At 54.2% G+C, this 23,477-nt stretch overlaps 1 protein-coding gene across 18 annotated transcripts in view; it reads right to left on the reverse strand.

Annotated features, from left to right (window-relative positions):
* DYSF (dysferlin) overlaps window positions 1-23,477 on the reverse strand; it is a gene marked incomplete at its 5' end in the record, with an annotated part of 204,335 nt that overhangs the window by 89,373 nt on the left and 91,485 nt on the right. For all 18 annotated transcript variants that reach the window (XM_081069417.1, XM_081069419.1, XM_081069415.1 and 15 more), the window contains 7 exons: window positions 14,070-14,243; window positions 16,656-16,798; window positions 17,039-17,144; window positions 17,433-17,547; window positions 18,359-18,525; window positions 18,651-18,782; window positions 22,117-22,272. In XM_081069417.1, the coding sequence (XP_080925543.1) occupies window positions 14,070-14,243; window positions 16,656-16,798; window positions 17,039-17,144; window positions 17,433-17,547; window positions 18,359-18,525; window positions 18,651-18,782; window positions 22,117-22,272 (993 nt within the window). The remainder of the gene's footprint in view (window positions 1-14,069; window positions 14,244-16,655; window positions 16,799-17,038; window positions 17,145-17,432; window positions 17,548-18,358; window positions 18,526-18,650; window positions 18,783-22,116; window positions 22,273-23,477) is intronic.

Raw genomic sequence — 23,477 nt, forward strand, 5'->3', positions numbered from 1 at the left:
TACCCAAAGAGTCCTGGTCAGACCCTCGGTGACCCGCCCTATCTTCCCCACCAACAACAGGGCTTAATTCCGTCAAACCCAACCCTCAGCTTCAGGCAGCCACACTCCTCAAAGCTGGCCCAGACTCACACCTGCTCCCATCGCAGGCTCATGCTGTACCCTAGCCAGAAGTGCCACCGACTGTCCCAGGCCTTCCCTGGTCACTCTGAGTCAACAAAGAAATGCATCCTAAATGTCAGCCGGTCTTCTTCAGCTCCATCCCCACAAAAGGGCCCATAAAACATATGTGTAGGAAAGACATGTTCACCTGCTCTCCCAGGGGACTCACCAAGGTCCTACTATATAACCAGGCAGGCTCTGGCTCCCATGAGAGGACAACCCCCTCTCTGCCAGGGAGATGCAGGGACTCCCTTCCTTTGGCCACAACTTCAACATAAGCTCTACAACCAGATTGCTTGGGTTCCAATTCTGGCCCTGCCATTTACTAGCTGTGTGACTTTGGGCGGGTTGCTTAACCTCTCTGAACCAGTTTCTCTGTAAATTTGGGATAATTCTATAGTATCTATCTCAGAGAGTTGCTGTGATTATTAAGGAGATAAATTACATGTTGTTTTCAGCACACCACCTGGTACATAATAAATGCTCAATAAATGTTTGCTATGAATGATCTTATGAGAGAAATAAGGCACAGGCAGGGCAGGAGAAGGTAAGTCATAAACTATGAAGTTAGCAATTGTGCTCAGGGGTGGTATTCATACATTTGTTCAAAATTATTCCAGGAGCTGGAAAAAATGGACATTTCAGGAGCCACAGCCCTGGGCAGAAATCAAAATCAATCAATCAAGTAATCAGTCTCTCAAAACATACACACACACACGCAGAATAACAGGGAGGGGTGTCATACTACAGACAGGGAAGGGTACTACAGACAGAACCCAAGGCCACCATGCCTGAATCCTCCCTCTCAGGCAGGTGTGGACCCCAGGCGTCCTGGGTTCCCACAAGGAAAGGCATGTGGCGTGGCTATGTTGTGCTGGCATCCCGCCAGAGCACGCACCAAGTCCAGCAGCTAATAGCTCCCAGTTTCAGGGTCTGAGAAGTTGCACAGAGGGCTGGACCTGGGGCCCAGCAGGCCACCCCAGGCGTGAGGGGCAGGCACGCCAAGGAAAGCAGATCAGGACGCTGGAAATGGCTTGGCCAGCCCCCGGGTGCAACAACGCATAGCGCAGGCAGCTCGGTGCACTGGGTGAGGGGAGAGGGGGGTTCAGCTGGGGGCGGGGTGGAAGGCCCAGGACTCTGTAGCCCTTTCGCCTCTGCCCAGGAACACACATGTGCCATACATACACACACTCACACACACACACACACACACACACACACAGGTAGGGTGCTGGGACAGCACAGGGAGCCACTGCCTCCCACAGGCCCCAGAATTCCTTCTCTCCTCCGGGTGCCTACAGGGACCTCCCTGCTTGCGGACCACTGCCAGGGCACATCCCCACTCACCTCACACCTCCTCTAGAGGGCCTCCCCTAGCCGCCTCCCGTCAGCACCACTCCCACCCAAGGCCTCTGCCTGGGGCTTTGGCAGTACTTTCTGGGTCTCTGTCCAAGGGCAGGGCCGCCGCCTGTAAGTAGGAAAGGTGTCCCCCTCCTTGGGATTTCCACAAAGGCCGGAGCCAGGTACCTCCAGCCTAGCTCTGGATCTGGCCCACAGCAGGCCCTGGCACTGGGAATAACCATCCTTCAGAGGGAGGAGCCAGCGTTCCCTCCAGGAAGGCCCCTCACTGCCAGGGCTCCTTCACCTGTCCTGCCTCCAGAGGAGGGGCCCATAGCCTCCTTCCACCTCTCTGCTGCACAGGCCCTCTGCTATCCCACCCCCACGTGCTGCCCAAGTGTGGACCTGCCTCCTCCTTCCTTTCTCCCTCTATCGCACAACGGGGCTTGTTGGGAAGAAGCAGAGAAAACCGGGAGCTGGGCTGTGGGACACCCACTAAGCATGTTCCTACCAGGGGCAGAATTCCACCCTCACAGCTGGACAATATCTTTCTATCCTCTGATCCTCCCAGGGACCTGAGCTCTCCAAACATTCCCTTCAGACGCTGAGCGCAGAGTGCCCCCGCGGGCACTCTCCCTCCCAGCCTACCCACCGCCTCTGAAACTGTCAGGACACTCCCAAACACCCACACCCCTGCTGGCTTCCATGTTCAAACCTGCTGGAACCCTCTGGGGTCCCCTTTCTTGCTTCCATACCTCTTACATGTAGGTCTCTCTGTCCCATGCTTCCCCTGGCTTTTTCCTCAGATGTCCAGTCTTATTTTCAAGGTTACTCTACAAGGATGAGTTAGGCACCCCTCCCATGCTCTCCCATTCAGTGCCTGAATGTCCCCTTACTGTACCTACCACACCCCATCGTAGATACCTGTTTACCTATCTGCCCTTCCCACTGAGAGCTCTCTGAGGTTTCCATCATATCACCAGAACACCTCACACACAGCAGATGCTCAATAAATAATTGGAGAATGAGTGAAAGAATGAACGAACAAATGAGCGCTTGCCTCAAGTGAGAACAATCGTATAACCTCTGGGGAGAGCTGATGACAAAGGCCAGCCCATCACCCAGATCAGAAGCCCAGTCTATGCATTAACACAGATAATCTAATGTCATGCTTTCTTCACTTTGAAGCACGTGGTCGTTTTCACGTGTGGATGTGCAGGGCTCCCACGCTGGGAATTTCTCTCAAGTAAACAATGAGGCCTGATGGAAACCTGATTCAGGAGCTTGTGGAAAGCATCTCCCTCCCATCAGTCCTTCCCTGTGACATTCCTCGTGTTTATTGAACACCTCCTTTGTGCCAGATCGGTCCCACATTCAAGTTGGAAAATGAATATTACTGTTTGTGGAGACAGGAAATGTCACCTCCCTAGAGAGGCCTTCCCTGACCAACGGTCAAAATCACATTCAAATACACACACTCACGTCCCCCCACATGCTCACACCCCCCACCCCAAAACACACTCACCCCCTAACCCCACACGTATCACACACACACACACACACCCTGCCTCACCCACACACATCCCCACATACACACACACACTCACACGTACTCTGCAGTGTCACACGCTACCCTCTTATGTGGCTTTATTTTCATCATGGCACTTGTTACCCCAGACACTTGATATGTTAATGTTTTTGTTGATTGTGTACCTCACGCCTTGGCATGTGGGCTCCATGAGGCCACTGCTGTGTCCCCAGAACCTACACCAGTGCCTGGCACGGGAAGGCCCTCGGTAAATGTTTAGTGAACCAATGAATAAAGTCCAAGTTGAGCCCCTCATCTCTGTAAGTGCCTCTCTCCTCACACAATCACCCTTTTACTGGAGGGAATTGTTCGGGGCTAAAGGAACTTTCTGAGGGTTAAGCCTGACTTGACGGAAGGATCCCCAAGAACGCAATGAGGCAGACAGTGGGGAGAAGACGCTGTAAGTGAAGATGCAGCGTGACGGACACGGGTTTGCCATCTTTAACATTCACGCTCCCAACTACGGGGCACTTAACATGTGCAGCGATTCTCCTAAGAGCTGAGAACGTGGAGCTGAGTCCTAACCACACCTTCCAGACAGGGACTGTTACTGACTTCCTTTTAGAGACAAGGAAACTATGGCATGCAAAGGCAAGGCAACTGGATTACTGCGTGACAAAAGAGCGGCGTGCAGATACCTAAACTTGCAATGGGTAGCACCGTTTCATGTGCACAGGGTAGAAAATCAAGGTGACCCACTCATTTCACAGACCCTGAAGCTCCGGCGTAGAGAATGTCCAGGGTACCATTACCTGGGCATCAGACTCCATGTTGGGTACCAGGAAAGGGGGAGGGGAAGGACTTGCCTGGAACTCCCAGTGTGGGTCAGGGAAAGGGAGCTGGGGTGCCACAGGGAAGCCCAGTTCCTGAAACTCAGGCTCCTTATTATAACGTGGTAACACAACGGCAACACCCATTGCGCAGGACTATTAAAAATGCAGGGATTTTCATCCTTGGAACTATTGACATTTGGGGCCAGCTAATTCTTTGCTGTGGGGCTGCGCTGTGCGTTGGTGGCTGTTCAGCAGCAGCTAGGGCCTCTGCCCCGTAGATGTCCATAGCACCTCCCTCCCCTCTGCTGTGACCACCAAAAACATCAGCAGACATTGTCAAATGTTTCCTGGGGGGGCGCGATGGGGGATAGAAATTGCCCCTGGTTGAGAACCCCTGATGAATATTAAATAAAATGCACCCATTGCCCTCGGCAGGTACCTGGCACTCAGTAAATGCTAGTGGTACCAGTTTGACTCTTTGATCTCGCCAGTCTCCTGTTAACATCCTCCGCCCCTTACTCCTTGCCCTCCAGCTTTCTGTAAACTTGGAATCTATCACGTTCCCTCCTCCACAGGACCTTTGCCTGCAGGCAGTTCTCTCCATCGGGAAGGTCCTCCCCAATGAGCTAACCTGAGCTCTTCCTTCAGCTGAATCACTGAAGGAAGAGGCTTCGACAACGCATTGCCTGCCTTGCCTGTATCATTGGCCCCTGCCCAGCCTCTCCTAGCTTTTCTCCTGCGTCCTTCTCTCCATGTGTGAGGCGAGGCCTGGGTACTCCTTTATCCCCTGCACCCAGCCAAGTGTCTAGCATTTGGCAGGTATCCATTGAAAACTTATCATATAAATCACTATTCCCCACCCTAAGCCAGGTGTGCAGCACTCTCTCAGGCCTAAGTGCCCAGGGGAAGGGACAGGAAAGTGTGCATCAGACAGCAGGGCCTCCCACCCTCAGGAGGCTGAGGGTCTGAATACAGAAAGCACAAATGATGTAAATTCACTGCACCCCAGGGGTGGGGCTGTCTGTGGGGTAAAATGGAACAGGGTGGGCCCTTGGAAGGTCCCATTCAGGAAGGCTTCCTGGAGGAGGGGCCAGAGGAAGAGTGCTAGAACAGGGAGCACAGCAGCAGGCTGGAGGCCTGCCCTCAAGCTTAGGGGAAAGTGTTGGCTAGAGGGGCGAGTTGGGAAGGGGGGCGGGGCAAGGCCAGCAGAGGGAGGGCAGCTGCCTTCTGCTCTCACTTGGAGCCCTGGGCAGAACCAGGCTGCAGGGGTGGCTGATGCTCTGGTTTCTACCCATCCACCCTTCATTCCCACTCCACATGCTCACTCTTCCCCAGCCTCAGGGCCAGGCCCAGGGCATTGGGTTTCCCACAGTTACATTCCTGCCTCCATAGCTCATGTCAGTGAGACTCCCAGGCTGGGGCTGGCAGCCACGCGGTCTGCGGCCACGCACTCCATCTTGGGGCTAGCTGTGGAAAGCATCCTGCTGCTCGCCCAGGGGACTGGGTAGCCTCCAATTGCTGCTGCCCAGCTGGCAGCCATGGCTCCCTGGGGGAGCCTGAGCTTAGATGTGTGAGGAACTCTCTCCCTCCCAGATGCTGTGGGGCTTCCCCAGGGGTCCCCAGAGCTAGCAGCCAAGCCCACCTTAGTCTGCTGAGCGCTGATGCCTCCAAGACCTCAGTGTGGCCTCTGCACTGGGAAGAAAGAGGTAGGGAGCCTGAGAAAACAAGCAGTCTATGAAGGGGACTCCTTGACCTGCCTAAATTGGACCCAAGACCAGCACAAGACTGGTAGCGTGTCTGAGATTCCTTCTGCGCCACAGGTTGTCTATCACACACACACACACCCTCCTCCCTCTGGTACTGGCACATTGCCCCACACAGGGCCTAGAGGTCTGAATCAGGATCTGTAAAGTAGAGGCAGAAGGGGCAAGAGCAGATGTGGATGCAGCAAAAGGACACAGGCTGAGCAGGGCGGGGCAGAGCCACAGCAGCCACACCCATGGCGGTCAGAAACAACAGAACCTCCAAGGTATCTTGGGGGCCCGTCAGGGCACCCCCTTCCCCAGCAGGGTCAAGCAGTTGGGTGTGGGGGCCAGCCGCCCTCCTCACTTTACGAGGAGAACTCAATTCCTATGCATGATGGACCTAAAGAGCAGGGGAGCTACTATTCGAAGGACCCCCATCCCTTTACTTCTGTAAACAGGATTGGGGAGCCGCCCCTGGCCCCTGCTGAGAGCAGCAGGTGCTGGAGCTGACTCACATGGCTCATGAGAACAGATCATTAAATTTTCAGCCATTTTACAAGCCAGTTTTTAAACACAGCCATTTGAAAAAATTAAATCATATACATTTACAACTACAGAAATTAATTCAAAAAACAAAGGTGATAAATATTCAAACTCAACTCATCACTTCCTAATTATTTTGCTACCTTTTACTGTTACCCTGTTCCTGAAGTTATTTATGTATAGTGTATGGGGGGGGGGCGTGGAAATACTGCAGTGCGATCTGCCATTGCCAATCTCTTCCAATCTCCGCATTCATGATGTCACATTGCTGGCTTGAATTGGCCATGGCAAAGATATTTACACCCTGGAAATCAGCACGTGCTACAAACCAGGGTGGGATTTGTTTTCTGGATTTTTTTTTTCCGGGAGACCGATTGTTAAATATTGACCAACACAGCTTGAGGGTGACCTGCCAGGATCTGTTCTTCACTATGGGATGTGCTGGGACATCCAGAGAACACACGGTGATGTAGGGTAGAGTGCTACAAACTCTGCACGGCCTCATCATTATCCATAAGATTTTTCACAATACTCATGTGAGGAAACGCAGCTAGAATAATTATTACTTGTCTTCTCTGTGCCTCAGTTTGCTTGCCGGTAAAATGGGAGTGCTAATAAAACCCGTCTCTTAGGATTACTGGGAAGGTTAAGTGAGATGATACATGAACAGGGAAGAGTGCATGTTATGTGCTCTAGAACAGATGGCAAACTTTGTCCATAAAAGGCCAGAGTGTAAATACCGTGGCCTTTGTGACCACTCGGCCGCCACTAGAGCAGGACAGCAGCCACAAATAACGCACGCACGAATGAGCATGGCTGTGCCAATGAAGCCCTATTTGCGCAAACGGGCACAGGGCTTGATTTGACTTGTAGGCATGGTTTGCTGACCCCTGCTCTATAAGGAGAGATTATTTTTGTTGTGTTGTTATCATTCCTATCTGGTAAGTGAGAAAACTAGGGCCCAGAGAAGTTAAAGTCTTCTTTAGGGTGGCACAGCAAATTAGCTGGCAGAGCCAGGGGTCTCCCAGAAACCCCTCGGAGCTCTTCCCAGCTCCTGCTTCCCCGTAGAACTCAGCACCTCAGCAGGGTTCTGGGGCAGGATGGAGCTGAGTGCCAAGTCAGGGCCTTCGGGAGCCCAGGGCCCACATCACTGCCCCAGCTGCCCCAGCCTCAGCTTCCAGGGAAACCCCACACAGGCCAGCAGGCCAGGCCAGAGGAGGAGAACACTTTAAAAGAGAAAACTCAGGAACACAGACCTCCCTTCCTCATCGGGGCTGATTGCAACCTTAAGTGGAATAGCAGGCAAGGGTGCAACCCCATTTAATTTACAGCTGGAGCCAGGGATTGGCAACAGCTGCTAAACTCCTTGCAAAACTACAGGCCAGCCCCTGGGGATCTGGGAGTGGAATCAGGAAACCTGGAGCATCCACGATGCCACGTGTGGGCTGGCACGTGCGTCTGTGTGTATGTGTGCGTGTGTCCCCCTCGGGTTTCCACGTCTCTGCATGTGGAGGTTGCAGAGAACACTCTAGCAGGTTTTATCCCACGCCAGAATGCCTCTGTAATTAGGACAACTGCATGTCCCACTTGGTCAGAAGTGGCCCTAGCTTATACCTGTTTTCCAGCATGACTGACAATAGTGTCCCAGTCCAGATAATAAATTATAAGGTCACCTTAGCAATGGTGGAGGTAGACCCTCATACATGGACAACAACACACATGGTGCACCCGGCACACCCACACAGTGGTGACATACACACACATCTGTGTGCTGGCACTTTGTCTCAAGTACACAGACACACAACTGGGCCCTCCAGACATCAGCATACTTGGGCTAAACTGACCTAGCGTGTGCACATTTAGAGGAATTACCCAAATTGTCTTTCTATGTAGCGGAGCAGGAGGGGCAGGGCGACTCCTGCTTGAGAGGCCAACCAGCCCGTAAGCCGCCCTGCTAGCCCAATGCCAGGTATAGAGCAGGTGTCAATTAGCATATTCAAAAACCAGAATTCGCACCTGAAACTAATAAAAATAAATAAATAAATAAATAATAAAACTTCACAATGATATCTAAAAAAAAAAAAAAAACAGAATTCAGGGACACACAGAGCCACTGCAGACCACACCATGGGCCTTGGTTACTTAACAAGGCAAAGCCCTCTCACCTCCCAGGTGCTGCCATTGCTCAAAGTGCCACTCTGGGCACCATACCTGGGAACCATACCATACCTAGCAGGGCTCTATCCGGGTCCGGAGATGGGCCTTCCCCTCCCCACCCACATCTGACCTCCTTTTCAAACAGTTCAAATCTCAAATTACTCCTTTCTGGCACCTGCTGCTTCTCCCTCTCAGTGCTTCCGGCTCCCAGCTACCCTTTCCTGCCTCCTGATTGGGGCTTGGAATGCCTGTCTCTGTAGGTCCTCTCCGCTTCAGGTCAGGACTCAGGTCTCTGCCAACCAATTGGAGGCTTCCTGGGTGGGGGCCATCATACCAGCTCCCCTCCAGCTGCCCAACTGCTCCAGGGAGGCCAAGCTACCTGGCTACAACATGAGGAGGGTGATACCCACAGCCAAAGGCTCCAGCCAGGTGCCCAGGGCCCTCCCTGGGACCCCACTCAATGGCTCTCACTGGGGGAGGACATTATGCTTGAATAGGAGTGGAGAGAGTAACCTGGGGAGAGAGGGCAGAGAGCCGCTGTTCTGGCCTTGGTTCTAGAACTGACTCATGTTGTGCCAGTGGGCAAACCCCTTCTCATGCCCCAGCTTCTTCTGGGGTAATATTAGGGGCTCAGAGTAATATTAGAGCAGAGCTGTCCAACAGAACTTTCTGGAAGGATGGAACTCTTCTATAATTGCACTGTCCAAAGTGATAGCCAGGTGCAGCTGTTGAGTATTGGAAATGTGGCTAGTGTGACTGGGGAACTAAATTGTCTTATTTTAATTACTTTAAATGTAAATCTAAATAGCCACATATGGCTAGTGGCTACCGTATTGGACAGTGCAGTTCTGAACCTCAATCTCCCCGACTATGAAATAGATATAATGATAGAATTCAGCCTTCCAGGGTGACTGTGAGGCCAGAATGACCCAATGCATAGAAAACTCTCAGCCTGGTCTTTGGCACACGGTAAAATGGATTTTAGTAATTCTTATCTTCTTTGGGGTCCTGGGTTCCCTTTGGAATTGGAGAAAACCATGGACCTTAAACCAGAATTTACCATCACAAACACACGTGCGCTCATTGCACATACATGCCCATCACACATGTGCACACATCATATACATTGCACACACTCGCACATATGTCTCACACGTGTGCGTGTGCATACACACGTGTCGTGTGTGTGCACACACATCACACATGTGCTTACGCATCAGACACACATGCACACACAGATCACACACAAACACCCACAGATTTGCATACAATTTCCAGAGGCTCCCACGGCTCCCACGCCAGGTGGAGAGCGCCTTTCAAACATGAAAGTTCCTTCCAGCTCTGAAAATCTCCAAGGCTGTGAGAACAAATTGCCGAGTCTCCATCTCCTTTCCTCCTCCCTGCCCAGGATCAGCATCTCGGAAAACCCTGCCTGACACTCAGGGCCAAACACAGAGACATGGCTCTGGAAAAATCCTTGCGCGTGGAGGGCAGGCTCAGGGCAAGAGCGACAGGACGGATTCTGTGAGCTCATCCCGGCAGCCGGCAGCCGTCACCAGAGTTCCCAGAGAGGCCGGTGGCGTCTGGAGGGGGTGACTGGGTGGGAGCCCGCGGTGGCGGCAGCAAGGGGTGTGGGGCGAGGAGAGGGAGGCTGGATGGAACGAGCTATAATAGCAGCTTTGTGCTCCGCTTCCCAGCTCCCTGGGAACGCCAGGGAGATTATGAAACCCGGTGTCTTTGGGAATGCCAGGATATTAGCTGGAAAAAGAATAATACGAAAATAAAATAATGCTCACGATGGAGACAGCAGACGATTAGCAGACGGAGCCAGGCCTCCCGCTCCGTGGAGGGAGCCAGGCTTGGCCCCGGCAGAAGGTTTCAGGGAAAGGCTGCCCGTGCTAATGAGCAGACAGGGCCTGCCTTCCAGCGAGACGTCTTCAGGAGGGGAAGCTGGCAAGCGAGGCCCAGCTTGCTGGTGAACACGTGGGCCAGGGGAAGGGTGGTAGGAGGCAAGGGGCGCCACAAGCCTGGTCCCTGGGCCCAGACATCCAGAAATGTCAGATTACCAGGAAGGTCACCTGGCCACCACCCGCATTCTTTCCCTGGACTCCTTCAAGCTCTGCCTCCCAATGTGGTCCTCTAAAAAGCCTCCCTCATTAGACACTGTCACTCTGGAATGACTTTATTCTGCCCTCCTGCACTTCAAAGATGCAAATTCTTTGGGTTTATTAGCACTCGCGTGTGAAAGTCTCTCTTCCTAATCAGACAGGTGTTCCTCATGGGCCAGGCCTCCACCATCAGATCGGGAGATCATTCAAAGTAAAGACCACTTTTCTCCCATCGGGGAACAAGGACAACATGTCATCTTCCCCTGCCTCCCTCTCCAGGACCCTGGCCACACACCATCAGCCAAGAATGAACAAACCCTGCCTCTCTCAGAACGGCATCCAAGTGGAGGGCCCAATGTGACCAGCACCCACCCTCCTCTTCACGACGGACTGTGCACATCATATCCTAGCTACCTGGACATGGTCCTGGGGCCAGCAGCATTGCATCACTTGGAAGCTTCCTAGAAATGGAGACTCTCAGGCCCCACCCAGACACCAAATCGAGAGTCTGCATTTTAACAAGATGCCCAGATGGCTCCTTTGTTCCTTAGGGCCGACAAGCACTTCTTTACAGGTATCATGTCCTTAATCCATATAACACCCCTAGGATGCAGGTAACAGAGTCACTAAAGGGATGAGGGAGTTGTCCACAGCACGGACGCAAAGGAGAATTGGAACCAAACCTGAGCCACTCAGCTCACCTGTCCTACCGTGTTCCCACCCAGCGAATCTACACACATCTAGGACCAGTAGCTGGGTCCTGTCACCCAGGAAACTCAACCACCTGCCCCATGACGCAGCGTGGACTTCGGCCCTGTGCTTTGCTGGGCGTCAATAAACCCTGGGACAAAGGACAGCAGGCTCAGGTACAGCAGTCCAGGCTGACCTTGATCCTAGCAGGAAGCGTGGAAAGGTGACCATGGAAAGGGAATGCGTATGCATGTGTGCATGTGTGTGTGCACGTGTGTGTGCATGTGCATGTGTGTTGGTGCCAATGGAGGTTCAATTCACTCCAGTGCAGGGTGGTCACACAGTTCCTGTCAAACAGGCCTAGGGCCCTCCCCAAATGCCGGCCACACCTAAAGACTTCCCAAAACTCTGTGTCCTCCAGCTCCAGGTTTGTGGGTGCAGCCCCTCCATCCACTGTCTGCCCTGGTTCTCTAAGTCAGCAAAGCTCCCCAGACACAGACGGCTTCACTGTGTTGGTTCTTTCCACATATCATAGGCAAATCACACTGGCCTCACAATCCATCACCTTCCCAGGTCTGCTGACTTGACATTTGATTTCCAGGCTCCCTCACATTTTCTCCCACAGAATGAATAAACGAACTGGTTTCTCTGTTTCTGGGAAACGACCCACTTCATTCTCCCAGTCACCAAGCCATGAAAGCTTGGCAGTGGGTCTCCCAGCCTTGCTCATCTTCTTCCCCCAGATCCTGGCCAGCCCCAGACCGTCCATGCTTCTGTCCACATGTCTCCAGGCCCCTCTGGCCTTGTGCCCTCTCTCCTGGCCCACTCACCTCACGGTAGACGCGCGGCCCCCATGCCCTGCAGCTTCCCTGCCCTGGGCCGCCTGGCAAACAGCCACCAGATCCGTCTTTCTCACACAGCACTTCACCGCATGTGTCAGACTTGCCAGGGCCAACCATGAACTCATCACAGCCCCAGGCCCACCCCACCCCATGGCCTGCGGAAGGGAGCCATCCCACTGTGCACGCAGTGGAGGCTTGAGGCCCGTTGGACTCTCCCCTCCCTGAGCCCTGCCACTCCGCTTTCCTCCACTCGGGTCCCACAGTTCCCACCCCAGATGGTCACCTCATCCTGGATCTCTAATCAAGGCTCCTAATGGTCTCCTGATGGGAGGCTCTTCCTCTCAACCATCCGCCATGGCTCCTTGATTAACGGACACAGAGCCCAGCTCTGACCAGAGCACGTTCCACTCAACACCCACACGGGCTCCCCGCTGTAGCTCTTGGCCCAGCGCTGTTTGGAATTTTTCGTTACCTCTTTAGAGGGTCCTCTCCCCAACCTGGTGGTGCTGTCAATCATAGAAAGGAGGCCTGACCCAAGAGGACCAATGAGAACACTCCATTCCTCACGCTCAGGCTCAGGGGCTCGTGTGGGCACATGACCAGGCAGAACCAGTCAGCCACACAGAAGACGGCGACTGGCGGCTCTCTCCCGTCCTCACAGTCTCCAGCTCTGAGGGAAACAGGATGCTGGGAGGGCTGTGCTATCTTATCCAGCAGGGATTTGCTGGCTTTAAAGATGATGTCAGCCTTTTGTCACAGGTGTCATCTTTGCCACCACGTAGAGCGAATCAGTGTGAGAACAAGGCTAACACAGGAGAGCAAATCAGAAATGCAGAGTCCTGGGACACTGTGAATGAACCCCTGTTTCCTGCCAGACGTATGCCTCATCCACCTCTTGGGCACTTCCCAGCTACCTGAGCACTGAAATCCCTCTTCTCTCTTTAGGTATCTGAGTTGATTTTCTGCCTGATGAAAATAAGTCCTGGTTCCTTAGAGTGCCCGGCCAGCCTCCTCAGACCTGGTCGTGACTTTGAGGTCTGCCACAGTTTTTATGCCTCCTACCCCTCAGCTGGAGCCACAAGCCCACTGGCAGGCCCTGCCCTGTGCCCAAGCCAGGCCCTTTCTGACAGGACAAAGAGAGTTACAGAACACCAGCCCTGCCCCACTGTACTGGCCCAGCCCTTCCAGCAGCTCTGCCCCCACAGATGTGTACCCAGCTTTACGTAGCCCAGGGCTAAGTCCCACGGCTCCTCCCCCAACCAAATACTCACATGCATACAAGCACATGCAAACACACACATAGCTGGCTGCACGTGAATGAACTCAGATTCCATCAGCCAGTACAGATGGTGGGACCTGCTCCCAGGGTCACAACGTATAGCCCCCATCCGAGAGGGGGGTGGGCAGGCAGTGTGGCTGGATTTCAGAGGAGGTGTCTCATCCTGGGCATGTCACTCCCACCTCCAGGAATCTCCAGACCCAGACCGATAGAGCAGGGAACAGGCCATATCCTGGCCCTGAGTCCCCTCTCAGACTCTCCAGGAAAGGCCTGCTCATCTTTTGGGGGAACACATCATGCAGACCCTGGATAACAGAGCTGACCCCAGTTCCAGTGGCTCCAGACAGTGCACTGGGACAAGACAGCCAGCCTGGGGCTCCGTTTTGAAGGCACACCTCTCCCAAAAATTCCTGGGATGCCCATGCAATGGCCTCTGTCCCAGGAGGATTCATGTCCAACCAAGAACACCCATGGCTCACTAGGCCTCTCTAGCTCCTCCCATGGGCTAGGCCAAAGCCTCCCCAGCCCATCTCAGCCAGCCAGCCTCTTCAAGAAGAACTGGGTCCCTCGGCTCCAGTCACAAGTCAGTCCATCAGAGGACCAAGGCTCCCATCTTGGTCTTCCATTGCCGAGAACGCAGTTGTTTTATTATAGGAGGGCACTGAGACTGGTGACCACTTTCTTCCCACGCAACCCCAGAGGCACTGAAGCCAGGATGTCTGGCCAATGTTCTTTCCAAAGTTCTATCCTGGGGCCCCTGACTCCCCTGCATCAGCCCTAAACAGCCCTGGAAACACAAGCTGCACCCCACCCAACCCAGGCTCAGTGGGCACAGCGATCTACGTACCAGGGCCCCCTCGAGGGCAAACACAGCTGCGGGTCCTGTCTTCTCCAAGGGCTCCATGCGGCGGCGCCAACGGCGGCGGCGGAAGGCATCTGTTTTGCGGTACTCCAGGTGGAACTTCCAGCCAAAGAGCGAGGCGTACTCCCAGCCCTCACCCTCTGCCTCCGCCTGCCTGTGCTACGAGGAGAACAGGGCAGATTCAGAGGCCACTGGCAGGTTTACAGGGAGTGCTGGACATGATTCCACCTGTGCCCTTCCTGGCCTCCACAATGCCCCACCCACCCCACACCAGCGCCCTCTAGATGGGAAAACCTGGGAGGACTGCCTGGAGAAGGGCCCGGGGGGGGGGGTGCTCTGAGCAGCTTCTGCAGTGACAAGAGCTCTGAGTCAGAATATCAGGAGGGGAAGATACTCCCTAGGCTGTGGGGAGAACCAAGGAGCCACAAAAGAAAGACTGAAGTGGAGATGCAGACACTGGGCTTCAGGTTTGTTTGTTTAGTTGGATTTTGGGTGGATTTCATGAATCCGAAGTTTTCTTGTCATTTCCTTTTTCTTCTTCACATCCCAACTTCTAAAAATGAAAGTGGGTCTGCAATTCAGAGGCAAAATGAAGATCTCATTTCCCAGCCCCAGCTTTTTCTCCTCAAGGCTGGGCCTAGGTCAACCATGGAGGGACCCCCAGCTCTTCCTCTGAGGAGACCCTTCCCAGGTCTGGAGGGAGCCCTGGAAGCTCCTGGCTCTCCAGCTCCCAAGAGAGAATGACTGTCCTCAGGCACTGCCTCAGGTCTGGGCCATGAGCTCAGTGATGAGCGCCAGTCCTGGAGCCCAGCTTTGCCCCTGTCTAGGAGGGATGCAGATCGTGAGAAAGTAAGGCTCGCTGCCTGGCCAGGCTTTGCTGTCCCCTGGGAGCTCCGTCATGGAGAATGGAGTGTGTCTGCTTCACGGCACGAGGAACAGCTTGTTACCCAAGAGCCTTTCCCTGAACCCAGCAACAACCATCTCTAGATTCTCTGTGCCCAGAGAGAGGAAGGGAAATGAGTCCTGCCAAAGGCTGCTCCTGGACTGGGAGAGGCCTGGTTCTTGGACCAAAATTCAAATGTACACTTGGGGAGGAAGGACACAGACCCAGGGGAGGCAGGCACTGAGGCCGTGCGGGCCTGGACGTCTGTGGGACACTAGGAGCAGGTGTGTGCACTGCTCACACATGCGCACTCTGCACCTTCCTGTGTCCCCTGGGGATCTGTGCACAGCCGAAAGCATGTGTGTGTGCCACGTGCATTTCTTCTGGTGAATGCTGACGGGACCCGCCAGGCCTCTTTGTCAGCTGGGGTGTTCATGAGTTGCACCCATTCCCAGCTGCCAGGACAGTCAGCAGCTACCAGCTCCAGTGGCCCCCTTTCCCAGGAAGTGCCCATGTTGAAGGAAGCAGCCTCCATGGAGGGGTACATGCCCCAGCCCACCCCAGCAGTCCCAAGCCACTGACTGATGGCTCCCTTGCCTCCAGGTGAGGCTGAGTCTATGGTGCTCCAGGGGGTGCCCACCCCAAGGCACAGCTCAGGCCAAAGCTGAGACCTGAGACCGCGTCCTTGTTCCTGACACTCCTAAGAGATTGGGCCTCTAGCACACCCAGCCACAGGCACATTCTAGGTATATCTTTGCAATTTCCGGGTGTGTGTGTGTGTGTATGAACTCCCAGTGCTCCCCCTGCACAGTCATGGGCATCTGGGTATATTCTGTCTGAGCATCTGTGTGTGTGCTGGGTGTGCTCCGTGTCCACCCGAGCGTGTGCTGGGTGTGCTCCGTGTGCACCCGTGCGTGTGCTGGGTGTGCTCCGTGTGCACCCGTGCGTGTGCTGGGTGTGCTCCGTGTGCACCCGTGCGTGTGCTGGGTGTGCTCCGTGTGCATCTGAGCGTGTGCTGGGTGTGCTCCGTGTGCACCCGTGCATGTGCTGGGTGTGCTCCGTGTCCACCCGAGCGTGTGCTGGGTGTGCTCCGTGTGCATCTGAGCGTGTGCTGGGTGTGCTCCGTGTGCACCCGTACGTGTGCTGGGTGTGCTCCGTGTGCATCTGAGCGTGTGCTGGGTGTGCTCCGTGTGCACCCGTGTGTGTGCTGGGTGTGCTCCGTGTGCATCTGAGCGTGTGCTGGGTGTGCTCCGTGTGCATCTGAGCGTGTGCTGGGTGTGCTCCGTGTCCACCCGAGCGTGTGCTGGGTGTGCTCCGTGTGCATCTGAGCGTGTGCTGGGTGTGCTCCATGTGCATCCGTGCGTGTGCTGGGTGTGCTCTGTGTGCACCTGAGTGTGTGCTGGGTGTGCTTTGCTGGATGTGATCTTGCATTGCTAGGTGCGATTTGTATGTGTGCTAGGTAGGATGTTTGTGTGCTCTTTGTGATTTGCGTGTATCTGTGTTTGTGCTGCGTGTGATATTTGCATGTACATGTGTGCTGGGTATGATTTGTGAGTATCTCAATTGAGCTCGTGGGCCTTGTACACGTCCTGTGGACACCTGTGTGCACAGACACACACAGGTGTGCCGGAGCCCATCTCGCATCCCTGCATCCGGGCCTCACTCCACCCACCACCCACCAGGCTCACCTTCTTCAATGCCTCCATCTGGCTGAGGTCCCTTCTGCGCAGGCGGACCCAGCGCCGCCGACGGTGTGTGTAGTACATCTTCTCAGCAGGGACCCAGTGCTTCGGCTTCCGGTCCGGGGGGATGGTGATGCTGTACTCCCAGCCTGGGGCAGGGGGCACCTGTCACTCATTGTCCCTCGACTCCCCATCTCTCCAGAGGCTATCTCTCCATTGGGGGCATTGCAAGTGGCCACTGATTCCTGGTTTGTTACTTGAAGCGAGGGTTAACCCAGGAAGTCCCCCAGATGAAGTAGCCCAATGAAGACCAGTGACTGCAGCCAAGGGGCCATGCACTCGGCTATCCCTACCAGCATGGGGCTCACCGAGCTCTACGTGCTACCCACCGTGCTCATCGACAGCCCGATTGAGGTCCGTGGACCACTCTTCATCTTCCCACTTCCAGCCCAGTGGGCACTCAATGTCATCCTTGGGAAGCACCTTCTCCCCATTCTGGGCAACACAAAATAAGCAAGCATGAGAAGAGACAAGCATGATTGGGGGGCTAAAAAGATGCAACTTGACAACATACACCCTCAAAGTCCCAAGTGAGACTCAGGGCCAGTGTCTTACCCGAGGTGGGCCTCACACTGTCCCTCTGCTAAGCAGAGCATAGAGGCTGGGGACTTGGGAAGAAGGGAGAAAATATCCCACCCTTCTTTGAGTCACAGGCCCCCCCTGGGCCCAAATGGTCCGGACTCCAAGAAAGCGGAGCCCAACTGCCCCTGGAGAGCCCCTTACCACATCCGTGTAGTTGTCACTCATGTAGATCCATTGGCCTCCAGGGAGCCGGGTCTGGTTCTCAAACACCTCCTCCACGAAGCTCATGTGGCCCGCGTCCGTGTCATAAAGCAGACTGTGGACGTGGGACAGTCAGAGCCTCTTCTGAAGAGATCCCTACCAATCCACAACTTCCAGCAGAGCAGCCCGGGGCATAGGCCAACCTTCCTGCGTTAGCCTCACCCCAACCCACAACAAGACAGATGGAGGGGAGAGAGTGAGGAGGGGTCAGAGCCAAGGGGAGAGAGAGAAAGGAGACCTGGGGAGACCTAGAGACACTCACAGGAGGATACGTCACCACCCAAGAAAAAGAAAGAAAAGGGGAACCAACTGTAGACCCCAAAGCCTCGAGGGCAGTTGAAGCTCAATAGATAATCGTAGGTGTGGAAAATGTTATCAAGCTGTATACTTAAGATTTGAGGGCTTGACTATAATATGCTACACATCAATTTTTTGAGATTAAAAAAACAATTGTTGAACATCCATCAACCGAAAAAGAGAGGAGAAGGAGGCAGAGACGGCAATGAGATGGAGAAAGATAAAGTTGTTTTGGGAAACACTGAGAGAGAAAGGCCCTGAGGCGTGAAAAGGGTTAACACAGAGAGGAGGGAATGGGCTTTCTGTGGTACCTTGGAGGAGAAGGTTTCAACCAACAGAAGCAAAGTCGAACAGAGGCCAACTTTGGCTTAATAATCAAGGACCTTGAAATTGTTAGAGCCCTTCCAGAGAGGAACACTGCCTTGTGAACCCCCAGCCCTGGGCGAGTCCCTCAGGTGGAGGTCCCTAAGATCAGCATAGAGGCAATGAGACTAGGCAGAAGGAGTAATAGGGCTGAGGCCTTTCAGAGGAGGGGCCAGGGCAGAGGGGTCCCCCAAACCCCAACTCACGTCTTCTCTGGACACACGAACCAGTCTCCAGCCCAGGCCCAGCCAGCCGAGGGGCGGAAGCTGTCCTTGGGTAGCTTGATCTTGCCCGTGACATCAGAAAACTTGGGGTAGGTAAGGCCTGTTGTACCCCAGTTTCCAACCAGGGCCAGCTTGGTCTGGTTCTCATACTGGAGAGCAAGCAATAGAAAAGTGAGTGGGGCCCGGGGTAGCTTGGGGCTACCCCATCCTTGGGAGGGGGGGGGCGGGGAGGGTGGTAGGAGAGCAGAGAGCAAGCAGCCTGGAAGATACTCACAGTTTCAGCAAAGACGGAGAGCTTGCCCTCGGCAAACGGGTTGAACTCCTTCTCATCCACAGAGAGCCCGAACCAGAGTTTCACCCGTATCTGCACTGGCATCCGGGCCCTGGGCACCTCCTCCATTGGATACTGGGTGCCAGAGGAGGACAGAAACCATAGTGCCCTTCAGGACCAGGAGGTCCCAACTGGAGGGAAACCTCCAGGCCTGGGCACACCCACCTGACACCCCATCAGATGTGTGCCCTGTTGAAGGACTTATCAGAATTTCATGGAAGAGGGGTGTGTGATGAAGAATCCTTCCCATCAAAGGAAAAGACTGCAGCACCCCCCACCTGCATGCTCTCTGCAAAGACGGACCATCACCGGGACCCCCCCCATTCTCCCCTCTCCCACGACATCCTCATTTCTGTTCTCTTCTAAAATAGCACTGTCCGATGGAACGTTCTGCGGCAGTGGAAATGGTTTCTGTCTGCACAGTCCAATATGGGAACCACTCGTTCCATGTGGCAACTGAGCACTGGAAATATAACTAGTATGACTGAGGAGCTAGATTTTTAGTTTTATTGAATTTCAATTAGTTTAAATTTAAGTAGCCACATATGGCTACCATATTGGACAGTGCCGTTCTAGAACACTGGTATCTCTAAAGGAGGCATACTGAACCACAGGACGTGGTAGAGGTTAAAGCCTCCCTCTTCATTTTCAGTTGCTTTTTTGTTTTCTCAGTTTTGTTTTTCTGGGTGGGGGGAGGGGCTGGATGTTAGTGTATCATCTGCTATCTCTACCCTTTCAAGTCCTTATCAGCATGTTAACCACCATTCACTGGTCTTCGACGGCATTTTAGCCTGAAACTTTCAGAAGCTCTGCCAAAATGGAATAACCACAACAACCCAACATAGAAAATTTATTCTCCCCCACTACTTCCCCATTTGATGGAAATCAAGGGTCCGATATGGCCTGGGGAGCAGAAGTCCCTCACTCTCCGAAAAACACATTTTCCCTTAGAGGAAGTAACATTTTAAGTACCGAGTCTTCATGTGCATGAGCTTGGAGGAGTAGCTCCTCTGGGATAAGGAGCAGAATGAAACAAGAAAGTAGTTTGGAGGGGTTGAAGAGAGGAAAGGGAGACGGTAAGGGGTCCCTCCTGGTAGAGGAGGCCTAGACGCCTGGAAAGAGCCCCAGCCTTGGATACTTTGCTAAGGCAATGAGAGTCTCACCCGTCACCCAGGCTCTCCGCTTTTGGTTCATCCTCGGTGAAGCCTGAAGGAGCCCCTGACCCCAAGTGTCACCCGCCCCGGAAACCTCCCCATGACTGTTCTCTTCAGCTGTTCTCTCCCCTGGGGTGGTTAGCAGCCTTTTCCCCTCCAAACCACCAGCCCCAGGGAGATGGCAGGAATGCCTGACCCCCCCTTTCCCTTCCACCCCCAGTCTCTCCCCTTCCCTCCCCCAGACGGGGCCAGCCTGCCGGACCCAAAATAGCAACAGCAAATAAAGAAATGTCTAGTTTGGGGCTCCTCTCCCTCTCTGCTGGTGCTCATTTTTTCCAACTTTGGTTTAAGTTAAGAAACACCAATGTTTTCTTGGTCTCTGCTTGCTGCCAACATTTTTGTAGAGCTTGCTCAGGAGCTACTGGCGGGGCTCATAAACTCAGTGGGGAAGACTTCGAGAAACAATTCTATATCTCTGTTTTTTTTTTTGTTTTTTTTTTTTTTGCTTAGAATTAGGGAAATTTTTCAGTTTGCATTTCCCTAAAGCTACAGGGCCGAGAGATCAGAGCCTGGAGCTCATCCGTTGGAGCACATCCACCAGCCACCTTCCTGTAGCCCCACCTCCACTCTAGTGACACAGCCTTCCCCGGGTAACCCCACTCAGATGTGGCAGCCGTGTGGCCTCCTGTCCCTTCTGCCCTACCTGGAGAGGAGGTGGCTCAAGAGGGAGCAAATCAGGTTGCTAGGAAGTTAAGATCACAAAGGGAACATGCCCCAGGGACATGTGAGCAGGTGGGAGGGGCAGCCCACTGCCTGACACCTGCCCCCTCTTTCTAGGCAAAGCTGGCCTCTCATCTGAAATATCACTGATCCCACGGGAAGACATCTGCTCATCCCTGACCTCGGCTTGACCTCTACTCCTGGTGCTAAAGGAGCTTCCTCTCCCCAGGGAGCAAAGGAGCTCCCAAAAAGGAGAAACTGACACTTACTGATCACCTCATTCCAACAAGACCCATGACCTGTGTTACCTAATTCAATCCTCAAAACCTATGAAGTAGGTAGCCTGATCCTTGTTTTACAGTTGAGACGATAGTCAGCAGTTCAGAGAGCTTAGGTAACTTGCCTAAGGCCACACAGGATTCCAGCCAGCCCTGCAACCTGTCCACATTCACTGTGCCATTGAAACCTGTCCTCTCTACCCAACCCAGGAGGGTGACAACAATGACTGGCCAGTATATGAATGGGTTGGCAAACAGTTACTGAGAGATTTGAGGTGAAGGTTAGTCAACTACGACTTCCCGGAAGAGGTAAAGTGGGAATTGGTCCTGATGTGGATGGGAGAAGAGACACGGGGAAGGGGAAGGTTAACGCCAGGCAACTCGTAATGCCAACAGGGCCACTGGGAGTCAGCAGTAAGGGGTGAGGGGCCTGCCTGCCTCCCAAGGCGACTCCTTCTCTGACAGGGCAACTTCAACGGCAGTTCTCCAAACAGGGACCCTCCCCTTGGCCGAGCGCAGCCATGACACAGGAAGGGCTTTCCCCAAACTGTGTCCTGACCACGAGGTTGCGGTATCACAACCAAAGCAGCCTTGGCTCTGTGTCCCCACATTAACCCAGAGAGGAGGACAGAGGATCCCCAGGTACCCACTCACTTCTCTGTCACCCCATCCCAAGGCTTGTCAGTTCCCTGACAGAAGATGAAGAGGGAGCAAGGATGGGTACTGGAGAAGAAACAGAAGGAGAGGCGGGAGTGGGGTAAGACTGGGGTGCAGGATTACTTGCTTCCAGCTCTCTGGTAGGGCAGACCACGGGCACACCCAGTGCCCGGACACTAGCCTTCCCACAGGGAAGGTGAACCTGAGCAAGGCTCCAGCTGAATGGGAGGCACTCAGGCAGGGTGTGGAGGCAGAGCTCTTAGAGGCTGGGGCTGGGGGCTGAGGACCCCTCCCAGAGACTTGCCTGAAAAGGCGTGCACAGCCTCAGGGGTCAGCCCCTCCTAGACAGCCTGGGGCACAGACCCAGTGCCCCATGGTTCCAGCTCTCACCTGCTAACTTTGGTAGACTAGGTGCATGGGATCGAGGGACTTTGTGTGCGAGAGGAGACGGGAAGTAGTTGTACCTAAAGCCCTCTGCCCTTTCCAAGAGCAGAGTCCAAGGACTCTTCAGCAAAAAGAACCGGAAGGAAAAACGGAAGGGGAGAGGGACAGGCCTTGGGTTGAGAAAATATGATCATAACTTGAGGAAAAAGAACCCACTTTCAGAAAGATCGTCTGCAGCTTCCCACAATTCTTGCCACAGCAGCTGGCGCCCCTCCGGGAGAAGAGAACCTCGTGAGCGGGTACACGCTGGTACGCCACTCGCTTGTCCCCCTGCAGCATCCAGATCACGATGTCAGGCAGGCTGTTCTGGGGCTGGAGAGAAGGTGGCCGTCAGGGTGGGGACAGTGACGCGCTGGGCCCACATCCCACAGCCCAACCGTGAGCTGCCTGGCCCTGGCTCCGGGGCCGCACAGCCCTCTCCTCCTGGCTTCCATCCCTCAGCTGTGCACCCCCGGCGGCCCCCTTGACCTCCCAGGGTTGGCTGGGCACCTCTGTCTTCAGCAGCCACAAGCCCCCGAGGACAGGGCGTGAGGCTGCCCTTGCTCACACGGGGAACCTGCCAAAAATCACTGAGCTGAGTTCACGTTTTCTGGGAAAAGACACTCCTGCCTGGAGCCCAGGGCTTCAGTTCTATCCACTGGGTAGATACATGCTTCCAAGCATCGACATGAGAGGATTTCATTTGCCCTGGAAGATGACATTACACGTAGGATGACACCCCCCATTCTTCACCCCTGAGAGCAGCAGTGAATCCACAGAAGGTGTGTCCTTCCCAGAGGACACTCACTCCTCCTCCCTCTGACAACAGAGACCCTGGGGTCTGACTCTTTTCTGAGCCTGGTGACACTGGGCTCTGGAAATGGTGACTAGCTCAGAACAAAACTGCAATGCCCCTGAGCCCCTCAGAGCCGCTGGCCGTGAGTGAGAAATGTTCCCAGCTCACACTCAGGAGAGATGGCTGGTTGGGTACAGTCCCTCTGCTTCCAAGGTTGGTAAGAGAAGCGTGCCAGGAGGAGGGTGGGGCTGGGTCTCTGACCAGGGCTCAGACGCTTGGAGCACTTGCCCAGCATTTCACAGGCTTTATGTCACTTTCTCCCTGCAGCAGCCCAGGTGGCAGAGAAAGGCAGTCCATTTGACAGGTGAGGAAATTCAGGCTCTAAGAGATTAGGAACTGGGTTTTTCTGACTCGCAATACACGTTCCTAACCGCTACACCAGGGGTTCTCTAAGTGTGGTCCCAGAGCCGCAGGGGCTACGTTACCTGGGAACTTGCTAGAAACGTACATTCTAAGGCTCTACCCCAGACCTGTGAGATGGGGAGACGGGCTGTAACCTGTTTTTAGTGAGCCCTTCAGGGCATTCTGATGCATACTCAAATTTGAGAAAGAGCCTCTCCAGATTCCCGTCCAATCAATAGTACCTGTGTGACCTTAACCTCTCCCAGCCCTGTCAGGATCTATGCTGCGAGCTCCGGGGTCAGTCTGGGTCATGATTTGGGGGGAGGGGCAGTCCTTGAAC

This window comes from Rhinolophus hipposideros (assembly GCF_964194185.1).
Source record: "Rhinolophus hipposideros genome assembly, chromosome: 12".
NCBI classification, from domain to species: domain Eukaryota; kingdom Metazoa; phylum Chordata; class Mammalia; order Chiroptera; family Rhinolophidae; genus Rhinolophus; species Rhinolophus hipposideros.